The sequence below is a fragment of the Aulonocara stuartgranti genome (genome assembly GCF_965226115.1).
Source record: "Aulonocara stuartgranti genome assembly, chromosome: 2".
Classification (NCBI taxonomy): domain Eukaryota; kingdom Metazoa; phylum Chordata; class Actinopteri; order Cichliformes; family Cichlidae; genus Aulonocara; species Aulonocara stuartgranti.
Window position 1 is genome coordinate 35,902,829 of NC_138940.1, and position 18,164 is coordinate 35,920,992.

At 40.4% G+C, this 18,164-nt stretch overlaps 2 protein-coding genes across 2 annotated transcripts in view; one reads left to right on the top strand and one right to left on the bottom strand.

The window, feature by feature from the left end:
• Nucleotides 1–18,164, bottom strand: part of zic6 (zic family member 6) — a 52,313-nt gene that overhangs the window by 11,543 nt on the left and 22,606 nt on the right. The gene's annotated exons all lie outside the window — the stretch shown is intronic.
• Nucleotides 1,163–6,543, top strand: zic3 (zic family member 3 heterotaxy 1 (odd-paired homolog, Drosophila)). Its single transcript, XM_082547610.1, has 3 exons — nucleotides 1,163–2,614; nucleotides 3,375–3,538; nucleotides 4,119–6,543. The coding sequence occupies exons 1-3, from the start codon at nucleotides 1,624–1,626 to the stop codon at nucleotides 4,299–4,301; spliced, it is 1,338 nt and encodes a 445-aa protein (XP_082403736.1). The 5' UTR covers nucleotides 1,163–1,623; the 3' UTR covers nucleotides 4,302–6,543.

Here is an 18,164-nt window from a genome sequence, read left to right on the forward strand (position 1 = left end):
AAAACAGAGGTTTGCGGGTTCTTGCAACAACTGAATCAACATATGAGTAACAGGCCTAAACACTAAGCAGCCGAGGTTCACTTCAACAAAACTAAATCCCGTGTAACCTCCACGGGCTAAATAAAGTGTAGAGTTTAGCACTTCCACAGCATGCAGTTCACACAGGCCTCTTCTTCTCTCTCTAGCACAGAAAGACGACGGATAAGTAGGAAAACTCACCTTTTCAATCTATAACTCTTTCTCGACGAAATGTTCTGGGAGTGAATGCGGTAGGATGAGGGCGAGAACAGAATGAAGGACTGATTTGATTTTTTTCTCTCTTTTTTCTCTCGCTTTTTTTTTTTTTTTAGCCCAGATCCCCTAAAATAAAGAATGTGAGCTCCTTCCTGGGACAGATTGAGGGGGAAAGGATGTGAAAGGCTTGGAGTTAAAAAGCGCCGCTTGAAGCACTCAGCGCGTCTCTGAACTTGATCAGATTTTATGTGTCCTGCAGCGAGTCAGCGGCAGCCCTGTGAAACTTGCTCAATGGCACGAATTTTTTGGCTGAGCGAAAAAATCTCAGGATATTACAATTACTGCCATCTTTCTTTCTGTCTTTTATTCCTCCGTCTTACACCCTATAGAGCTTTTGCAAAAAAAAAATAAAAAAAAATACCCCCTCCCCTTTCAAGCGGCTTCAAGAAAGCCACATTTTGGAACTGCGCCAAGTACATTCAAGTTTTCAGTTAATAAGAGCCAAACTGGTCACATGAAAGAGAAAAAATAAAGGATAATGATAGATAGATAGATAGATAGATAGATAGATAGATAGATAGATAGATAGATAGATAGATAGATAGATAGATAGATAGATAGATAGATAGATAGATAGATAGATAGATAGATAGATAGATAGATAGATACTATATAAAACCTACAACACATTTTAGTTTTTCTAAGTTCAATACTACAAATTTCAGTTCAAAAGTGCCATAAGTGGTTGCTCGAAAAGTTAACTTTCTAGTATATCCTCTACAGATTGTAGATTATATATTTCTCTGAATCTTTAAAATTGTTTGGGAGTTTCATCAGGAGTACGACTCGTGTACGGCTGCATTTGACATGCGCTCCACATAACACATGCAGGATCTGCGCTAGAGCGTTGTTATACCTGCAAAATAATGCCTGCAACAACCAATCAAATGAAAGCAATTGAGACGAACTGCCATCTTCAATAACAAACTGTGCCAATCACCAGAAATCAAGCCAATTACCACCCTTCGTCGCAGTCACGTGTTACAGGGGTAGCAGAACGCCGATTGGCCGTCGTAGCACTGCCTCCCGAGTTCATTTATGTTCTGGGAGTGAGTGATTGACTTTATCAGTCCAAGGACATCATCCGCTTGGTAAGGGGGGGAAGTTTGATCCTCTTTCTCACGGATTGCAGTCAACGGGAGTTTTTTCTCCCAACTCTTTGCATAGGATTTTTCCCCATTTTGGCTTGGTTTGTTTTTGTTGTTTTTGGATTTTTCCGCGCAACGTGGTACATCTCGACGCAGTGTGCAGCTTGCGCGCTCCGCTAAACTGGATTTTAATTTTATTTTCAGTTTTTTTCTTCCCAGCTCCTGAGTTTGCTTCAAGCTCATGACTATGCTTCTTGATAGCGGTCCGCAGTTTGCATCGTTAGGAGTGGGGGGCTTCGGGACGCCGCGGCACCACGAAATCGGGAACAGAGACCCTAGTCTGGGACTGAATCCCTTCAGTGATTCCTCCCACTCCGCTGCTTTTAAAATCAGCCCCGTGGCTCACGATATCGCTTCCAGCCAGACATCAGCTTTCACACCGCAAGCCAGTGGATATGCAGCTGCACTGGGACACTCTCACGGCGGGCAGGTGGGCTCGTACGGCGGGGGAGCTTTCAATTCAACACGAGACTTTCTCTTCCGGAACCGGAGCGTTGGAGAGTCCACAGCTCCGAGCACCCAGCATGGGATCTTTGCAGCTTCGGCGGGGAGCCTCCACGGGCCGCCCGGGATCACCGATAACCCAGGACATTTGTTGTTTCCAGGACTTCATGACCAGGGAGTGAGCCACACTTCATCCAGTGGACATGTTGTTAACAGCCAAATGCATCTTGGCTTGCGCGGGGACATTTTCGGCAGACCTGATCCGTATCGTCCTGTAGCGAGCCCTCGGACAGACCACTACGGGGCTCAGCTCCACAACTACAACCACCCCATCAACATGAATATGGGGATGAATGTGCCGACACACCACGGTCCGGGAGCCTTCTTTAGATACATGAGGCAACCGATCAAGCAAGAATTATCATGCAAATGGATAGACGAGAACCAGATGAACAGACCCAAAAAGACTTGCGACAGGACTTTCAGCACCATGCACGAGATGGTCACTCATGTGTCCATGGAGCACGTCGGCGGCCCCGAGCAGAGCAACCACGTCTGCTACTGGGAGGACTGCCCGAGAGAAGGGAAATCTTTTAAGGCCAAGTACAAACTCGTCAATCACATCCGTGTGCACACGGGCGAGAAACCGTTCCCATGCCCGTTCCCCGGATGCGGGAAAATATTCGCCAGATCGGAAAACCTGAAAATACACAAAAGAACACATACAGGTAGGCACCAACAGCATCTTAGCATCATGTAAAAAATATAGAAAGAGAACCTATTTTTAAATAGACCCCATGCTTCAGTGTTCCAGATATAAACGTGCATGTTGTTGTGTTATTGTTTACGAGGTCCTTTTCAGAAATTGGACCAACTTTTCTAATGGCGAGAAGCTCCCAGTTTCCTTTTTTCGAAATTATATGAAAATATACAGATTGGATAATGTTTCCACAGTAGAGTATAAACCACATTGCTCTGCAACTTTGCTGTAGTGTTCAGCCTCGTTAATTCTTGCAGCTTTTGTCCTGAGAAGTTTTGTGCCAGTCCAAAAGATACTTCATTTACTTTACGCCAAACTTTCGGTGCATTTGCTGTATTGGTGCTTAGGGCAGACACGGGGCTCGTGTGCTTTTTGAACACATTACAAGTAAGCAATTTCTGGCTGCGTTCATAATTGTCGCTCTAGTTCAGTCAGTGCACGGTACAGAATGCCCTGTTGATTCAGTATTTACTATACAAGAGCACACGCACTGAGGAGGCCAGTAGTAGCATGAAGGAGCAGGCCTCTTGAATAAATAAAGCCTGACAGAGCAGTGTGTAGTAGTGGAGCAGTATCCATGTCGCCCCGAGAATGTAGGTTACTCTGTTATATAATAGGCTGCAGACAATTTACATCTTGTGTCTTCGGATTTACAGTCGGTGTTACAATGGGGGTTTGTTTGTGCGGGCCATTGAGGGGTAATTCACGATGTTTATTTAATCCTCCAGGTGAGAAGCCGTTTAAGTGTGAATTTGATGGCTGTGACAGACGCTTCGCCAACAGCAGCGACAGGAAAAAGCACATGCATGTGCACACATCAGACAAGCCATACATCTGCAAAGTGTGCGACAAGTCATACACACACCCTAGCTCTCTCAGGAAACACATGAAGGTAATTAACGTCTTCATTACTCCTTAAACACATTAACACACTCACACACACGCCACTCCACCTCCTTTACCACAGACAGAGACCATCACAACTTTAGGCTTTTTTTTTTAAGATGTTATAGGCTAGCCCAGTCACACTGCAAAAAAAGGTACAAAAATGGTGTGCAATCACAATTAGTGTGTTAGCGGCTCTTGATTTTAAATAGCTAAAAGATTAAACGATTAATAGTTTAAAAAAAACTCCCCCTTTGTTGTTGTTCTCTGATGATGGATTTTGATTTGTATTTTTCTTTAAAATAGCCGTCTTCTATAAATATCCGCTAGCAATAAGCAATTTTTTTTAAATATATTTTAACCATCTAGTACTTTGAGAAAACCTATTTTTATATAAACTTTAACAGTGTGTTGATGCGGATATTTCTATGCAGTCCAGAAGCTCGCCTGTTTACCATTACAGTTGCCCCATAAAACTCAGAGCTAATCCGCATTTAAGTTCAGCCTCCTTCCATAAAGACACTTAAAGGTCACCGTTTACAATGACTGCCTCAGTAACTCAGTGCTCGTGTCCCCATGTTTTGCAGGTTCATGAGTCTCAAGGATCTGAATCGTCTCCAGCAGCAAGCTCCGGATACGAGTCGTCCACACCGCCAGTCCTGGTCTCAGCCAGCACTGAGGACCCGACAAAAACGCCGCCGTCAGCCGTACAAAACACGTCTGGTCACAGCGAAGGACTGGCACCCAACTTTAATGAATGGTACGTTTGAAGTCAGAAGAACAAATTCCCTCTCAATGTGGACCAAGAGGATGAGCAGGAAAAAAAACATTAAAAAAAACTATTCATTTTCACTCCACACACATACACACACACATACACGCACACATCATCATCAGATACACACGCAAACACACGCGAATGGGATTGGAACAAGAACAACAGCAGGAGATGAGAGCAAAAGCCAGCACCAAGCAGGCCACGTCCGTTCTCAGGATCACGAAATTTGACTTTTATTCCGCAGTTTTGAGGAAATCAAATAAATCACGAATAAATAAACGCTATACTTTCTCAATATAAATAAATGTTTTTTTATCCTTTAGTTAAAGTTTTCAGAAAAAAATGTTTTATTTTTCATTTTATGTATTTTCTCAAATTTTTATTTAAAAAAAAAAGAATAAAAAAGGAAAATTATTTCACGCTGTTTTATATAACGGTGACGCTCTATTGTCGCCTCTTCAATTGATTGTTGAAACTTCAAACAGTCTTAAGAAACGTGCCAAAGTCTTTGTCATGAACTTGAACACAGAAAAAAAAATCATAACTAAATATTATCTCGTGAATGTATTTCCTTGTTTGATGGGGTCGAATCTGTTGTCAACGTCCGTTTTCAGGTGGAGAAATGTGGTATTAGGTTACGATTGTTACCGTTGAATATAACGTTGCCTTTTGTTAATACCGTTGTAAATACATATCCATGATGCCATATTTATCAATTTGTAATTTAATTATGGGTATAAGTTCTGAAACTTAAATGATATTTATGGAAATGTTTTCTAACAAGAACTGTACAGTTTTGGTCATAACCAGCTTAACATGGAACAAATGATAAACTAAAGCTCCAACATCGCGATTGTATCCTTCTGTTTTTTGTTGTTGTTTTATTTTTTCCTTTTTAACCAATAGGCCTACATGTGTCTTATTTGGATTAATTAAATCATTTATATGAATATTATGGATTTGTCTATATATAATGCAGATATTTCCGTCACTTTTATTTTGTTTATGAGACCATTGACATGTAAAATCATTGACTTTGTGGAGCTGAGTTCAGTTGAGCTGAGAAGCTATAAAACGGTTCTGTTGTTATCTTTATTTTTGGTTAAATTTAAACTTTTTGTGTATTTTACTTTTATAGAATCAGAACTAGATGTCAATCTTAGCATAAACTCAGTATTGGGGGAAGAAGAAAAAAAAGAGAGAAAAGAATGAACCCATCAGCCTATTGCACTCCTATACTACAGGTCTTAGAGTGTGCGAAGTCATGATTTCCAAATCAAGGTGACAGCATTTTGAGTATTTCAAATTGAGGTCAAGACCCGAACTATATGCGCCAGTATGGCAACCTTTCTAGTTCCAGCAGTGTCTTTGTGCAAGTATGTTTAAATGTGTGCATCGGCAACAATGGAACTGTCACAACACAGTATCTTCAAAAATAAAAAAGTTTTTTTTGTCTGTCAGCTTGCATTGTTTTAAATGTAATTCTGTGAAACTAAGCGTGTTATTTGTTGTGGTGTTGCATATAGAGCAGTTTGATTACACATTTGCTTGTTTTGTGTGAATAACTTGTCAAGATGACATTTTTGTGTTTAACAAAATTTAGTGGAAGGAATTCTAGATCTATGTGGGTTGGGGAGAACACGTTCAGTGGCAAAAAGAGTTACAGCATTGCATTGTAACCTATTCTCAAGAATTAAATATTATGCATACACAAAGTATATTGTACTCATATGAGAACAATTTCAGACCACCAGCACTACTTTTAAAATAAAATGTAAAAACGGTACCTCTTGACAGTGATATATGAAATAAGTTTATTTAAATAATTTAAGGAATATATGTTTTATATGCTATTTTCTATACCTTAATTTAAAAGAAGTACTTTTTCTTATTCCCACCACCTTTCTGCCCCATGTCCAGAGGTCAGAGAATAATATCTGATGTATAAACACAGCTAGAATGTGATGTTGTAACACTTTCTGGGAGAAATGGGTCACAATCCAAGTTATTCCTGAAGAGCAAAAATGTTTTACTGATGAACTGTGTCACTGTGCCACATCGAGGCAAACCATGTTACAACAGCAGGCCTATGCGTTAGCCTATAGCTACCAGAGTCAAACGTTCCTTGTACTTTTTAGGCTACTGTATGTTGGTTGATTTATTTTATCAACTATTTATGAAGAAATGTGAACGGAAATTTTGACTGAAATTAAACAAAACATTATGAAAAGCGACTGTCAGACTGCGCCGTTGATTATTATCAGCATGTTGTTCTGCACCCTGCATGTTAACGCATATAACCGACACTGCTTGCCATGCCATTTAGTAGGAGTCACTTGAACTTGACACTGATTAAGGCGCCATCTTAGTATCTTGGCCTTGTGTGTGTGTGTGTGTGTGTGTGTGTGTGTGTGTGTGTGTGTGTGTGTGTGTGTGTGTGTGTGTGTGTGTGTGTGTGTGTGTGTGTGTGTGTGTGTTCAATGGAAATCCTAGGGGGAGGAAGTTGAAGGACCACTTCTTGGCAGTGTGTAGGGACTTCAGAAAGGCCGGTAAGGCATCTGTTTATGACTATGAAAGCTGCAAATGTAAAGTTTATTTTCTTCTTCTTCAATGACTGCTTACAGTGATTGAAAAAAATATATAATAATCCTGTCATGCAGAGTGGAAGACGGGCAACTGAGGACACTGTGTGACCGTGAAAGTGGAGCAGGAATCGTTGCCAAAAGTGGCAGTGCCTCAGCGTCTCCCACTACCCGAACAAGGCACAGCTACATAAAAAACAACCAAAGGAGTTAACACACATCAATAGGCGCCATAATAAGCATTTAAACGGCGAAAAAAATCTGTCTGAATTACAACAAGTGCACATGCACACATCGGGAAAGCCCCGTGTAATAAATAGGAATTTATTCAGTGCTTTAAAATAAAAGAAACAACAACAAATGCACATTTCCTATTGCTCTGTCTGGGAGACTGGTGTAATCTGACGACTTTACTTCCCGGTAAGTCTGACACAGAGGGTTACTTTAAACCCACACCACACAGTATTCTTCAGCTATAAACAGTTATTGAGAAAAACTGATTCTAATTCTGTTTTGTTCTACTTTTGCGCAAGCGCACCCTTCGCATTTGGTTTGATTTCATTTCTTTTCACCCCTTCCCTCCCCCTCCTACCCTTTTCCTCCCTCCCTTCCCAGCTAGTCTAGTCGCACATTTCAAGTTGCTCCTCTCACACACCGTGACGTCAAATAACCGAGACCCGGATTTCTCCGAAGCACGGCGGCTCGCACGAAGGTTGCATTTTTACGCGCGGATTTGAGATGTCCTAAGCACAGACGTGGCTGCGCTCTGACCCGCAGCAGGTGACCGTGATAAGAGTAAAGAAAGCATACTACGAGGAAATAAACACAACTCTAATATACCTACATTTAAGAGTTAATCACACCTCAGTTTACGTGTCATTAAAAAGCACATTCATGTGAATTTGGGTCATTAATGTAGGGGTGCGTTTAACTCTGCAATTAAAATGCAGCTTGCCAATAAGGTGCATTCAAGCTGTTTCCTAAAACAAGCCATCATTTCCACACTATATGAGAACTCGGTACCGATGATTCAACCCAGACGGAGGAAAAAACATGAAAGGCTCTTTTCTAGTGGGTTCTCAATGGATTAGAAAGCAGTGATGGTCACGTGGATGCAGTTGTGTAAAGACAAGCGGCTGTATAACAACAATGTCCCACTGTAGCAGACAACAACTGGCTCTCAATTAGCCTGCTCATTCATCTTGGGTTATCTTATGGATTGCCGTACTGGGCTCCAGTGTGTGCACGCGGAGGATGGCAGCTGACTGTTGGCAGCGTGCAGCAGCCTATAATCTCTCCGCTTATATAGTCTTCTTGTGGTGGTGGGGGAGGAAGGGATCGGAGGCGGAGGGGAGCGGGGGGGCTGGGTGCGGAGAGAGGGGGGGGTGCATTTTGCAGGGGAAAAAATGGACTGAGACGTACGTCTCGCTTGCGCACGCCGCTGAAGTTTTATATCGGATTGATTGGTCAACCCCAACCCCTTTACCTTCCTCGGTTTTCTCAGTAGCAGAGTATTCGCTGGCTAAGCGGGAGAGCTCGCTCTAAGAGGATAAACTGACACAAGCAGGTCCCAAACGCCTTTTGTCACGCAACGGAGGCTGTGATCTTTAAAAGAAAAAAAAAAGAAAAAAAAAAGCAGCTAATTCATCGCTAACTGAAAATTAAGTCATTATTGGACACAAAGTGCAAAGATAAATTTCGATCAATTCACAAGTAACTCGGTTAGTAGGTTAAAAGATAGAGCTGGAGATGCAAGGCTATTATTAGCTTTTATTCGACACTTTAAGCAAGGGGTTATCTGACACAAGGCTGTTTAATAACTTAGGGTGTATTCTATTTTGCTCAAAGGCACAGCAGCACGGCAGTTGGGATACTCTGTATCGGAGACAGCGCCTGCACATCTGCACATGACCGCTTTGCTGATACACGTTCAGGTTTTATCCCATCACTCCTTAATTAATGGGATGCTGCCAAAACTGAAGCATCATGGAATAACTGCACCGAGCATGGGAGTGTGTACTGTTTCTCTGTGTGAGGATATGAATGTGAGTGAAATAAGAGGGTTTCCATCTCCGCATACAGAAACGAAAAATCTGACACTGCTGATATTTATATATATTTTTAATGAAGGCATTAAAACTACACGGTTAACCAGAATAGTGCCTCTAAACTCAGCGTGACAATTAGAGATTGAAATGAAACGGATTTGTAACAGCACGCGGCTGCATATAGCTTCATAAACAATCAGTTGCATACATCTGATAATTAAAAGCCTCCTTTTGTGCTGAAGTTAATCGAAGGTTGTTTCACCTTCGGCAGGGTGCTGAATATGCATCCGCAAGGTGCCTTAGTCCACGTGTTTCTTTATATGTTAAGGTGTTTTGTGGCTTTTGTGATGGAAACTGTTGAACACAATGGCATTGTGTTTGCCTTCAATTATCCTTCAACTCACTCACACTAGGCTAGGTTGGACGCTCACCTAATGCACATTTCGTGACGATTTATTTGCCCCCAACACTGTGTCGCACGAGGTGATGAGTGGAAGTTGTTGGCCTGTCATTTCCACAAAAGAACAACAAAACATCGCAAAATAAAATAAGTTACTCACCAAGTTCAGTTTCTAAAGCGTCTCACACTTTGACAGCAGCAACAAATTGCCTAAAAAATGCACCTGGGGATTATAATTCGAAATAAAATTTACTTCGAGGCTTCTTAGCCACCTCCCTCCAAGATAAACAAAGCATTCTTTCCAAAAACATTTCTATTATGCTGTGAGCTGAAAGACAATCCATTAGCAGGATGTCCAACAGGAGACAGCGGCAATTCCCCAACATCTGGCAGGGTGTCAGAAACTTGATGAATTCCTTATCAGAGCGGGCGCAGGAATCAAAGCTAATAGGTCCCTGGAGTAAGGTCTCTGGCAAACGTTCATTCAGAAAAGCAGATGTTCAGCAATTGTGCCTTGCGTTTGTCTTTTGACAGATATATTTTCAACACTTTTGAGAGGTGGCAAATGGGTAAATGAGCAATTGACATCCATTTAATGACCCGTTGCTCTGCCCTGAACGCTGCGGTTGTGATGCTTCCTCCCAAACAGGAGCAATAACAAGCCTCTCCCTAACTGCTCTCCCTTGAGGAAGCGAAAGCAGTTTTATGAATCGCTGAGATGCATATTATTGAAAAAAGGTGTAATGCTGACGTGCACTTAAACCGTTAAACAGTGTGTGCCCTTAACTCTCACCACCTGCAATTAAATCGTTAATTACAGCCAAAGCGGCCATTATATTTGGCCTTTACATCACCTGCAGAGTCAACAAAAAGCTACAATTAGTTCAGATCGCATTAAACGCGTGATTCAGCATCTCCAACAAACTTTTTTTTGTTTTTCAACTTGAGAGCACAAGACAGACTCAAGCTCACAGGACGGGTTCTCCCCCGAGGGGACGGACAGCTGCGCTCACATATTCATTGCTCTCTTCAAATAAAAATGACAATGTCGTTAATTTAGCCCCCTTCTTAAGACAATGAATTAGAATTGGAGAGCGTCTTTCCATTATTTAAAGAGCTCGTTCATTGCCTGTCACGGCGATTTTGTTCGCGCGTGCGCAATGCCCTGAGCGGCTGCACGCTCTTAAGTTTGCTGGAACATCAGAGCAATCAGAGGGCGCACATGGGTTTAGTGTGAACATCCACATGTTGAAGGTTGGTAGGTAGGTAGGTAGGTAGATAGATAGATAGATAGATAGATAGATAGATAGATAGATAGATAGATAGATAGATAGATAGATAGATAGATAGATAGATAGATAGATAGATAGATAGATAGATAGATAGATAGATAGATAGATAGATAGATAGATAGATAGATAGATAGATGAAGAAGTAAATAAAAACAAACAACAATACCAATTATGTCCCAGAAATGCCAATCAAGGCATAAAGGGGGGAGATCTAGTTGCATAATGTCTGCGCAATCTTTAATCCGTTATGGATATGCATGAGGCAGGGATAGCACCATGAACAACATCCCGCCACAGCCTCAGCACGTGTTTACGTGATTTCTGGCATCAGAAAAACAAAGGAAGAAACAATGAACGATAACTACTTTTTTCCCGCAACTTCCCATTCAGGCAGGCGGTGGGAGTTGACCTGCTTTTTTATTTTTAGAAATAGAGTATATTCACCTTTAAAGACTGAAAACAATCTTTGTGATTTAAATTCAGGAAACATAACATGATAACTAGTGTCACCATGATGACAAATTGATTGCATTTGAAGAAGGATGTAGGCAATATGTTGTTCAGGGGGGAATTCTGCTTTTTGTGAAAGGGTTTATATTAGGATTATTTTACGTGTTTTTTTTAACCCAACTTGACTTTGCTTTACTTTTTCTTTTATATTTGTTATATGCTTCAAATATGATCAGGACTGACAGTCAACATTGCCAGTTACTAGTAACCAAAAACACTGATTGAGTCTATTTCCTTAAAGACTGGGCCTAACTGCGTGAGATGAACAGACCTGTTGTGGTTATGACTACCATGGTGCTATAATGTGCCTTCTGTGAAACAAAAATAATCTTCACCCTCCACGCATGCATCTTTTAAAGCAGGTTTCCAAATGTGCACACACAATTGCAGTCACATTCCTGCAAAGAGAATAACAATGAAAAGGGACCAAGGTATATATAGCATAAATATATACACGAAATATGTTTGAGGTTCTGTGAGAGTCAAGGAAAGAAAAACATAAAAAATATGAAAAATATTATATTTTGAAGGAAACAATAGGTGTCATTTCTTGCATTTGCAGCAGTCATTCAAGAGGGTTAAGGATAGGAACCGGTGTTTTAGTATGCGCTAACATCTGTGCTATGCCAGCAGCAGAGACTGCTGTAATGATTAATATAAGTAAAGAGAGGAAGCATGACACACAATGGCAAGCATAAGGCAACAACAATGCAATCTGGATTTTCATATGTAATGCCCTGGCCCTTGTTAGCTCTTGTAAGCCCATGATCAGAGGTGATCTTATTGTAATAAGATGTGTTTGGCTAACAGAGAAAGACCAGGTTTTTGTGTGGGTGGCGGGGATTCTGGTGCTAAAAGAGAGTTATATTCAACAGCTGTGTTATACAGGTTTTCAACAGCCATAATAAAAAGTGTTAGACATAGCACCAGTTATTTCCCACTTTTCCACTAATCTAGGCTCTGCTTTCCAACTGTGCCTTTTGGCCAAACAGTACACCACTGGCTCATATTTTCGCAACATAAGATATACACTCTGCAGTTTTTTGGTTTGCAGGTATTTTCACATTTCTGTGTTTAACTACTCTATCAAAGCTGAGTCAAAGAGATTTTCTCCCCAAGAAGTATCAACAATCAATTCCATCATGATGGGAAACAATGCAGTGTGATTACATGCCTTCAACTTTGTGGCATACTCAGCGAACAGTACAGATTTTATTCTTCTTTTTGTTGTTCTATTAATGGTCCCCATCCTGGGACAATAACAGGCACACAGGGGTTTTTTTTTTTGGTTTTTTTTGAGAGAGGAGGAGGTGTAGGAGGAGAAAAGGGAACCAGGTAGGAGGGCATGATGAAGGGGGGAGGGATGGGAAAGCCAGGTGCTGGTGGAAATTGGCAGGCGATTGCCAAAGCGACCTCATGCCAGGATAATGCATGGGGCCATAGGTGTCCCCCAAGCCAATCCCAACCCTCATGCTGATAGCTTTTCAGAGCCTGTGGGACAATCTCTTCAATAATTGCTTTTCCTGTTTCAATTGTTGTCTGAAGACCAGTAACAAAAGAGAGGGGACTTTGTTTTCCACAAGCATTGCAAAAGTGCGTGCTGCACTGCACTTGGAGCCATTTGTAGTTACCTTATAGTTCTAAACAGGCCAATTTATCCTTGTATGTAAACCAGTATGGTAGTGGTTTTGAGTTTCAGCTTTAAAAAATCATTAAAAAATTCAAGACCCAGAGAGATTTGTGGTCATGTGAGTGACAGGTCAACTATATTGTGCATTATCTGCTATAAACGATGAGAGCTTGCAAGATACTCAAATATAACAACGGTAAATACCTATTTTATTAGTATCTTTGAAATAAACTCTCCATCTCTGTGACATTTGTCTCCTAATGGAGAGAGTGAGGCTTAGCAGGCTTAGTGAACTTTTCTCCACAGTTCTTCTGCACAGGCCCTAAACAAGTGGAAAATGACTTGTTGCTCCAACAACAACAGTACTTTTTTAAGTTGTTCCTTTCTTTGTTATACTAAATAAACAATTTCTTCCCAATTTTGTTATTTTTATCATCTGCCCAACTTGCAAAAACATAGGTATATAAATATGCATGAAGCTAAATATATTTAACAGGCCTTACAATGCAACATATTTTAATTAGAGTAATAAGCCAACTGTGCCAGTGTTAATATAATATTATTAGATTCATCTTCTATTAATGATACAAACAACAGCATAAACAACAGCAATTTGTCCATTATCCGATTACTACTACTGTTATTATTATCAATATCACTATTAATAATAATAACAATAATAATAATAATATATCAATATTATTATGAGCTGATTATAATTTTAAATCATATGTTTCTCTGCTAACTTAAACGGTCGGACTGAGCGCATTTAAAACAAAAGAAACTACAAGGCCCGTGTTTTCCAGCTGCAGTGACCTTCCTCTTCCCCCATTGCGCAACTCCAAATAACAGAAAAAGAAAATGTACGCAGTCAAATTATTAACGACCCACTTGTCTTGTTCTTGAGAGATTTGGGAGCGATGAAGGCAGAGAAACCGAGTTCATTTAAAACGGGGTCAAAGTCAGAAGAGGGGAACACTTCAAGAAAATTCTTTCCATTTTAATTAATCGCTACTGAAACTTAAATAACAGACAAATTTCGTCGTTAAAGGGTTAAAACGGCGCGATTTAAAAAAAAAAAAAAAAGAAACAACAACAACATTTCAAGAATCGAATCGAGACTTTTTAAATCCATTGGTGTACTTTGTGGTGTTTTTCGTCAGTAATTCGTTGTTTAAACGCGATTATTTCTTTTCTTTCTTTCTTTTTAAAGCGTAAAATAAAGCTAACGTAATTTAGATAGATTTCTCCTCTGAATAAAACAAAAGGGTGTGGTGCTGTAACTCAAGCTGCGCCGCAGGTCAGCAAGAAGTTTAATACTGCCAAACCTTACTACGCAGGCGTTTTGTTTTCATTCTTCCGAAGCATAAATAATGTAAGAACCTCTCCTGTCTGTCAGTTACACTTACAGCGCAGCCGTGCATACACTGGAAATAAGGCTGATGGAAGCTGTTGTAAAAGATGATATTATAAGACGTGACACTAACTCAGACTTCAACGACCAAGTTCACACCTTGAAAAGAGGTTTAAAAAATAAAATCTTAACAGAAAAGAATCTGAACAAATTAGTGAGCAAACTTCATTTTTTTTCAACTTCAAACATTTTTTTTAGGAAAGCTGACCTATGAATATATAAGTGGCATTTTTAGGTAAGAGTTTGATGCAAAATGTGCAGTTTTATGAAATAGAGTAAAATCTGCGTTAAGGTTAATTTTGTTTCAAGCATATACAGTAAACTTTATATGGTGTTTTGTTTAGATTTTTTTTTTAAATTGAAACTGGCAACAGTGTGCCAGTCGAATACCCAGTTTAATTTACCTTGTCTTGGGAATGATTTTTTTCCTGTATTACCTAAATAAGGTGAAATCTGGGGCAGGCAGACTCTGTACTGCTTGTCAGAATCAGTGGAGTGTAAAATTGCAACACCAGACAGCCAAGATAATAGCTCAGAAGGGGGCTAATGTTCCTGCTACATTCACAGAACATTTTTATAATGACCGAGTTAAAAAGAAAAAAGTATGGATTTATGCTATATTCAGTTTGCCCAGTTTATTCCTGTTTTGCTCTGTGCTTTATCTTTCCGTAGGCGCATTTGTCCTATTAAAATTAAGCAGTGTAAATTAATTTAGATTCAAAACCGTAAAAAGGAATCGACTTGTGCAGTGCACCGCAGTCTGTCTTCTCCTGTCTGGGCCTCTTAGAATACCTTTTTCTCAGCTTCCTTTGAGAGGGGAGTACCAGTTGGAGGAAAAATATCATTACTGAGTGCCCTTTCTGCCCAATCATGCCACCAGAAGATACTCCCAGTCCCACATACATGGCCAAAGCCAAACCTTTCCTGTTGGTCCCTCAAACAGATGCACAGACACACAAACTTATACTTGAGCACACACATAAATTACATGGGGATTACTGAGACATGGTTCAGAGATGTCACCAACAGGGTCTGATTTGCCAGGCTTTGCTATACCCAAAATCAGCTGGTAATACGTCTGCTTTGAGATCATTCCAAATACCCCCCAAATCCTTGCGTCTCACCATTTAAAACTCCCACAGGTGCTAAACCTAATCTTTCCTCGGACCGAGGTCACCATTCTGGTGGTCTAAGCTTTCTGGCCACTGGATCTCAACTCCTAGCAGCAACTGTTATTTCATATGGTATTAGGAGGTAACTTGCAGAGTTTATGTAGTTTCATCACACATTTAATATAAACTCTCAATACAAAAAAAACTTATTTGCTTAATCAAAAAGAAGAAAAGCAGAAGATAAACTGGAGATTGTTCAGGCTACTGAATTCTGACTTTACTCATAATGTTAGAGCAATGCTTCTTTTTTAAGGATGTTGTTCTGGTGATGTCAGAGTGTTCACAATAATCCCAGCTTGTTCTAAGACTTAGAACCTCATGAAATCTGTCTAAATAAGCATGTTTTCATGTTCTCTCAAGCCCATAAACTAAACCCACCCCTCTTCATTAGGAAGATATAGTGTTTTTAGATTGTTTTGATGTGGTCAGGGAGCAGACGGACCATTGGCTAAGCATTGGAAAGAGCAGACAGTCCAAGCGGTTTAGCCTTGTTTAAAATTATTAATCCACTTCTAATTCCAGCTGGCCCCCTGACAGCACAGAACCCTATCAAAAAAAATCAGCGCCTCCATTGTGAGGCCTGGCAGAAGGGGACTGGGCGTATTTTTTCTGCTCCAATCAGTTTCTAGAGGTTGGGCGATTAAAAAAAGAATCCCAGCCCCCCCTTCCTCGCACAGCGGGGGAATAACGGAATCATTAATTCCCCATTAATTTCAGAAAAAACGAAATGTCGACTCAATGTAGTCCCTTAGAGAAAAGAAAAAGATGGGAGTGACAGAAGCGACAAGTGCCTCTGGTTGCCCAAGAAGTGCTGAAAGGTGACATTCCAAAACTTTACATAAACAGGGGAAAAAACAGTTTAATGTGATGTTTAACAATCCCTTCAGTGTAACCAGCACTTAAAACTACAGTCTGTAAAAGTCATATCAATGCGCACAGAGCACAATTTGCCTGCCGTACTTTATAAAAGTTCTTTTAGTGTTTTAGTAGACTTTTTAGTTCATTTTAATGAAACAACCTTCAAATTTAAATCAATTTTTCAGAAAAAGGCACGTAAAAACACACAGTAAGGCAGAGGTGTGTATATTATATTTTGTGCTGTGAAATAAAAGTACAATTATTTTAAAGATACCTCATTTATCATTTACTGAAAGTAAAGGCTACTGAAATTCTTGTTAGTGTTTGAAATCAGCTCTAAACTTAGTTTTCAATGCCGTTTGTAGTTCGTTTTATAGGCTTCAAATACTAACTTCTCCGTTTGTCTCCAAACCATCCTTCATAAGTTTTTAAGTTATCTTTTATTGGCTTGAAATCTCGCTAATAGCCAGACTTTATTTGCAGTCGACATTATGTTCATGAAATAAATAAAAATCTACCCGTTATGACTCACCTTGAAGGGGTCTTTGTGATTAAGTTACTTCAAGAGTTTATATCTTTTGTCAATAACTGGTTCACATTTTGTCTTGTCCTTTTGCAAGCTGTTCATAAATACAATGATGTTCCAGGCGGCTAACCTCACATACAACAAGGAGGCAGGAGGGGCTGGGCTAAGGAAGGGGGACAACAATGTCAAATCTTGGAGGGGACAAAGAGGTAGTTCTGCTCCGTCTCACCCTATGCAATCACTACACAGCAAGCACACAAATGCACGCGCACCCAGCAAGCAGATAGTTTTTGATTGGGAAGCATGGCTGGGCCCCAAGTGGTGGCCCCTATCATCACCCTTTCATGATTACACACACATGCACATTCACTTATATGCAGACGCACACACAGACATTCATGGGGCCATTATAACTGTCTCTGCTCAGAGTGACAGCCTTTCATATCTGTCTGTCTCTAAGCCAAGTTGTTATCATCTATGCACCCAACCATTAGCAAGTGTCACAAACACACACATGCACACACATACATGCAAGTACGCGCATCTGCGTGCAAGCACACACACTAGTTTTTCAGGAAATGAGGTCCAATTAGATGTAATCAATGGCGGATAAGTAAAAAGCATTTCAAAAAATTCAATGCTTTTAATTTTTTTAAATTGATTTTTCCACTAATTTCTTGCTCCCCCTCTCTTTCTCGCTGGCTCACCCTCTTTCTCTCTACATCTCTCAGGGTGACTTTTGAGCACTCAGATTGACAGAACAAAAGAGATTGTTGTGGGGATACTAATTATTTAATGAATTCTTTATTTATTTTAAAAGTTCCCTGGGTGGCGATGTGCCCAGACTGTTACAGTAGATGGAAAATTACAGCCTGGAAGACAGTGAGTGACACATGAACAGAGGCAGAGGTGCAGGGGGTGGGCTGTGCCATCTAAACATGCCCATGCCCTTAAAGCCATGGCAACATCCCCTGATCCTGCCAGAACCCCCCACCCACCCACTCACTTCATATCCTGCAACCCCCCTCCTCTCCTTCTCTCCACCTCCATTTGCTACATTGCATTTCAACAAAACTGCCACATTAATCGTGTGTGCTCATTTCAATCCAGCTTTGGTGATTTTTTTTTCTTTACTTTTTAGTAACTCGTGCTTCTTCATTCAAAATCCCAATTTTCCAGAAACAATCCTTAAAATGGCAACAATTGACAGCCAATTTCCCTCGGCGAGGGGCCATATGTCCACTTCAATGAATTCCAACCACTAAAAAAATCTTTTCTACACAAGCTTTTTTTTTTCCAAATGATGTGTCCTCTCCCCCCAAAACCGATAAGTAGGGCATGGGGAGAGTAGGCCACTAAAGACCCGGTCGTTATTGATTTGACAAGTGAGTGAATAATTCATCTCTAGTGGCAGGCATCAGCT

What these genes read in the sequence shown, in the direction of transcription:
- zic3 (XM_082547610.1), top strand. Translation starts at nt 1,624, where the DNA reads ATGACTATGCTTCTTGATAGCGGTCCGCAGTTTGCATCGTTAGGAGTG. An exon ending in ACACAAAAGAACACATACAG is followed by an intron (nt 2,615 to 3,374) that starts GTAGGCACCAAC and finishes TTAATCCTCCAG; the next exon opens with GTGAGAAGCCGTTTAAGTGT. An exon ending in CTCTCAGGAAACACATGAAG is followed by an intron (nt 3,539 to 4,118) that starts GTAATTAACGTC and finishes CATGTTTTGCAG; the next exon opens with GTTCATGAGTCTCAAGGATC.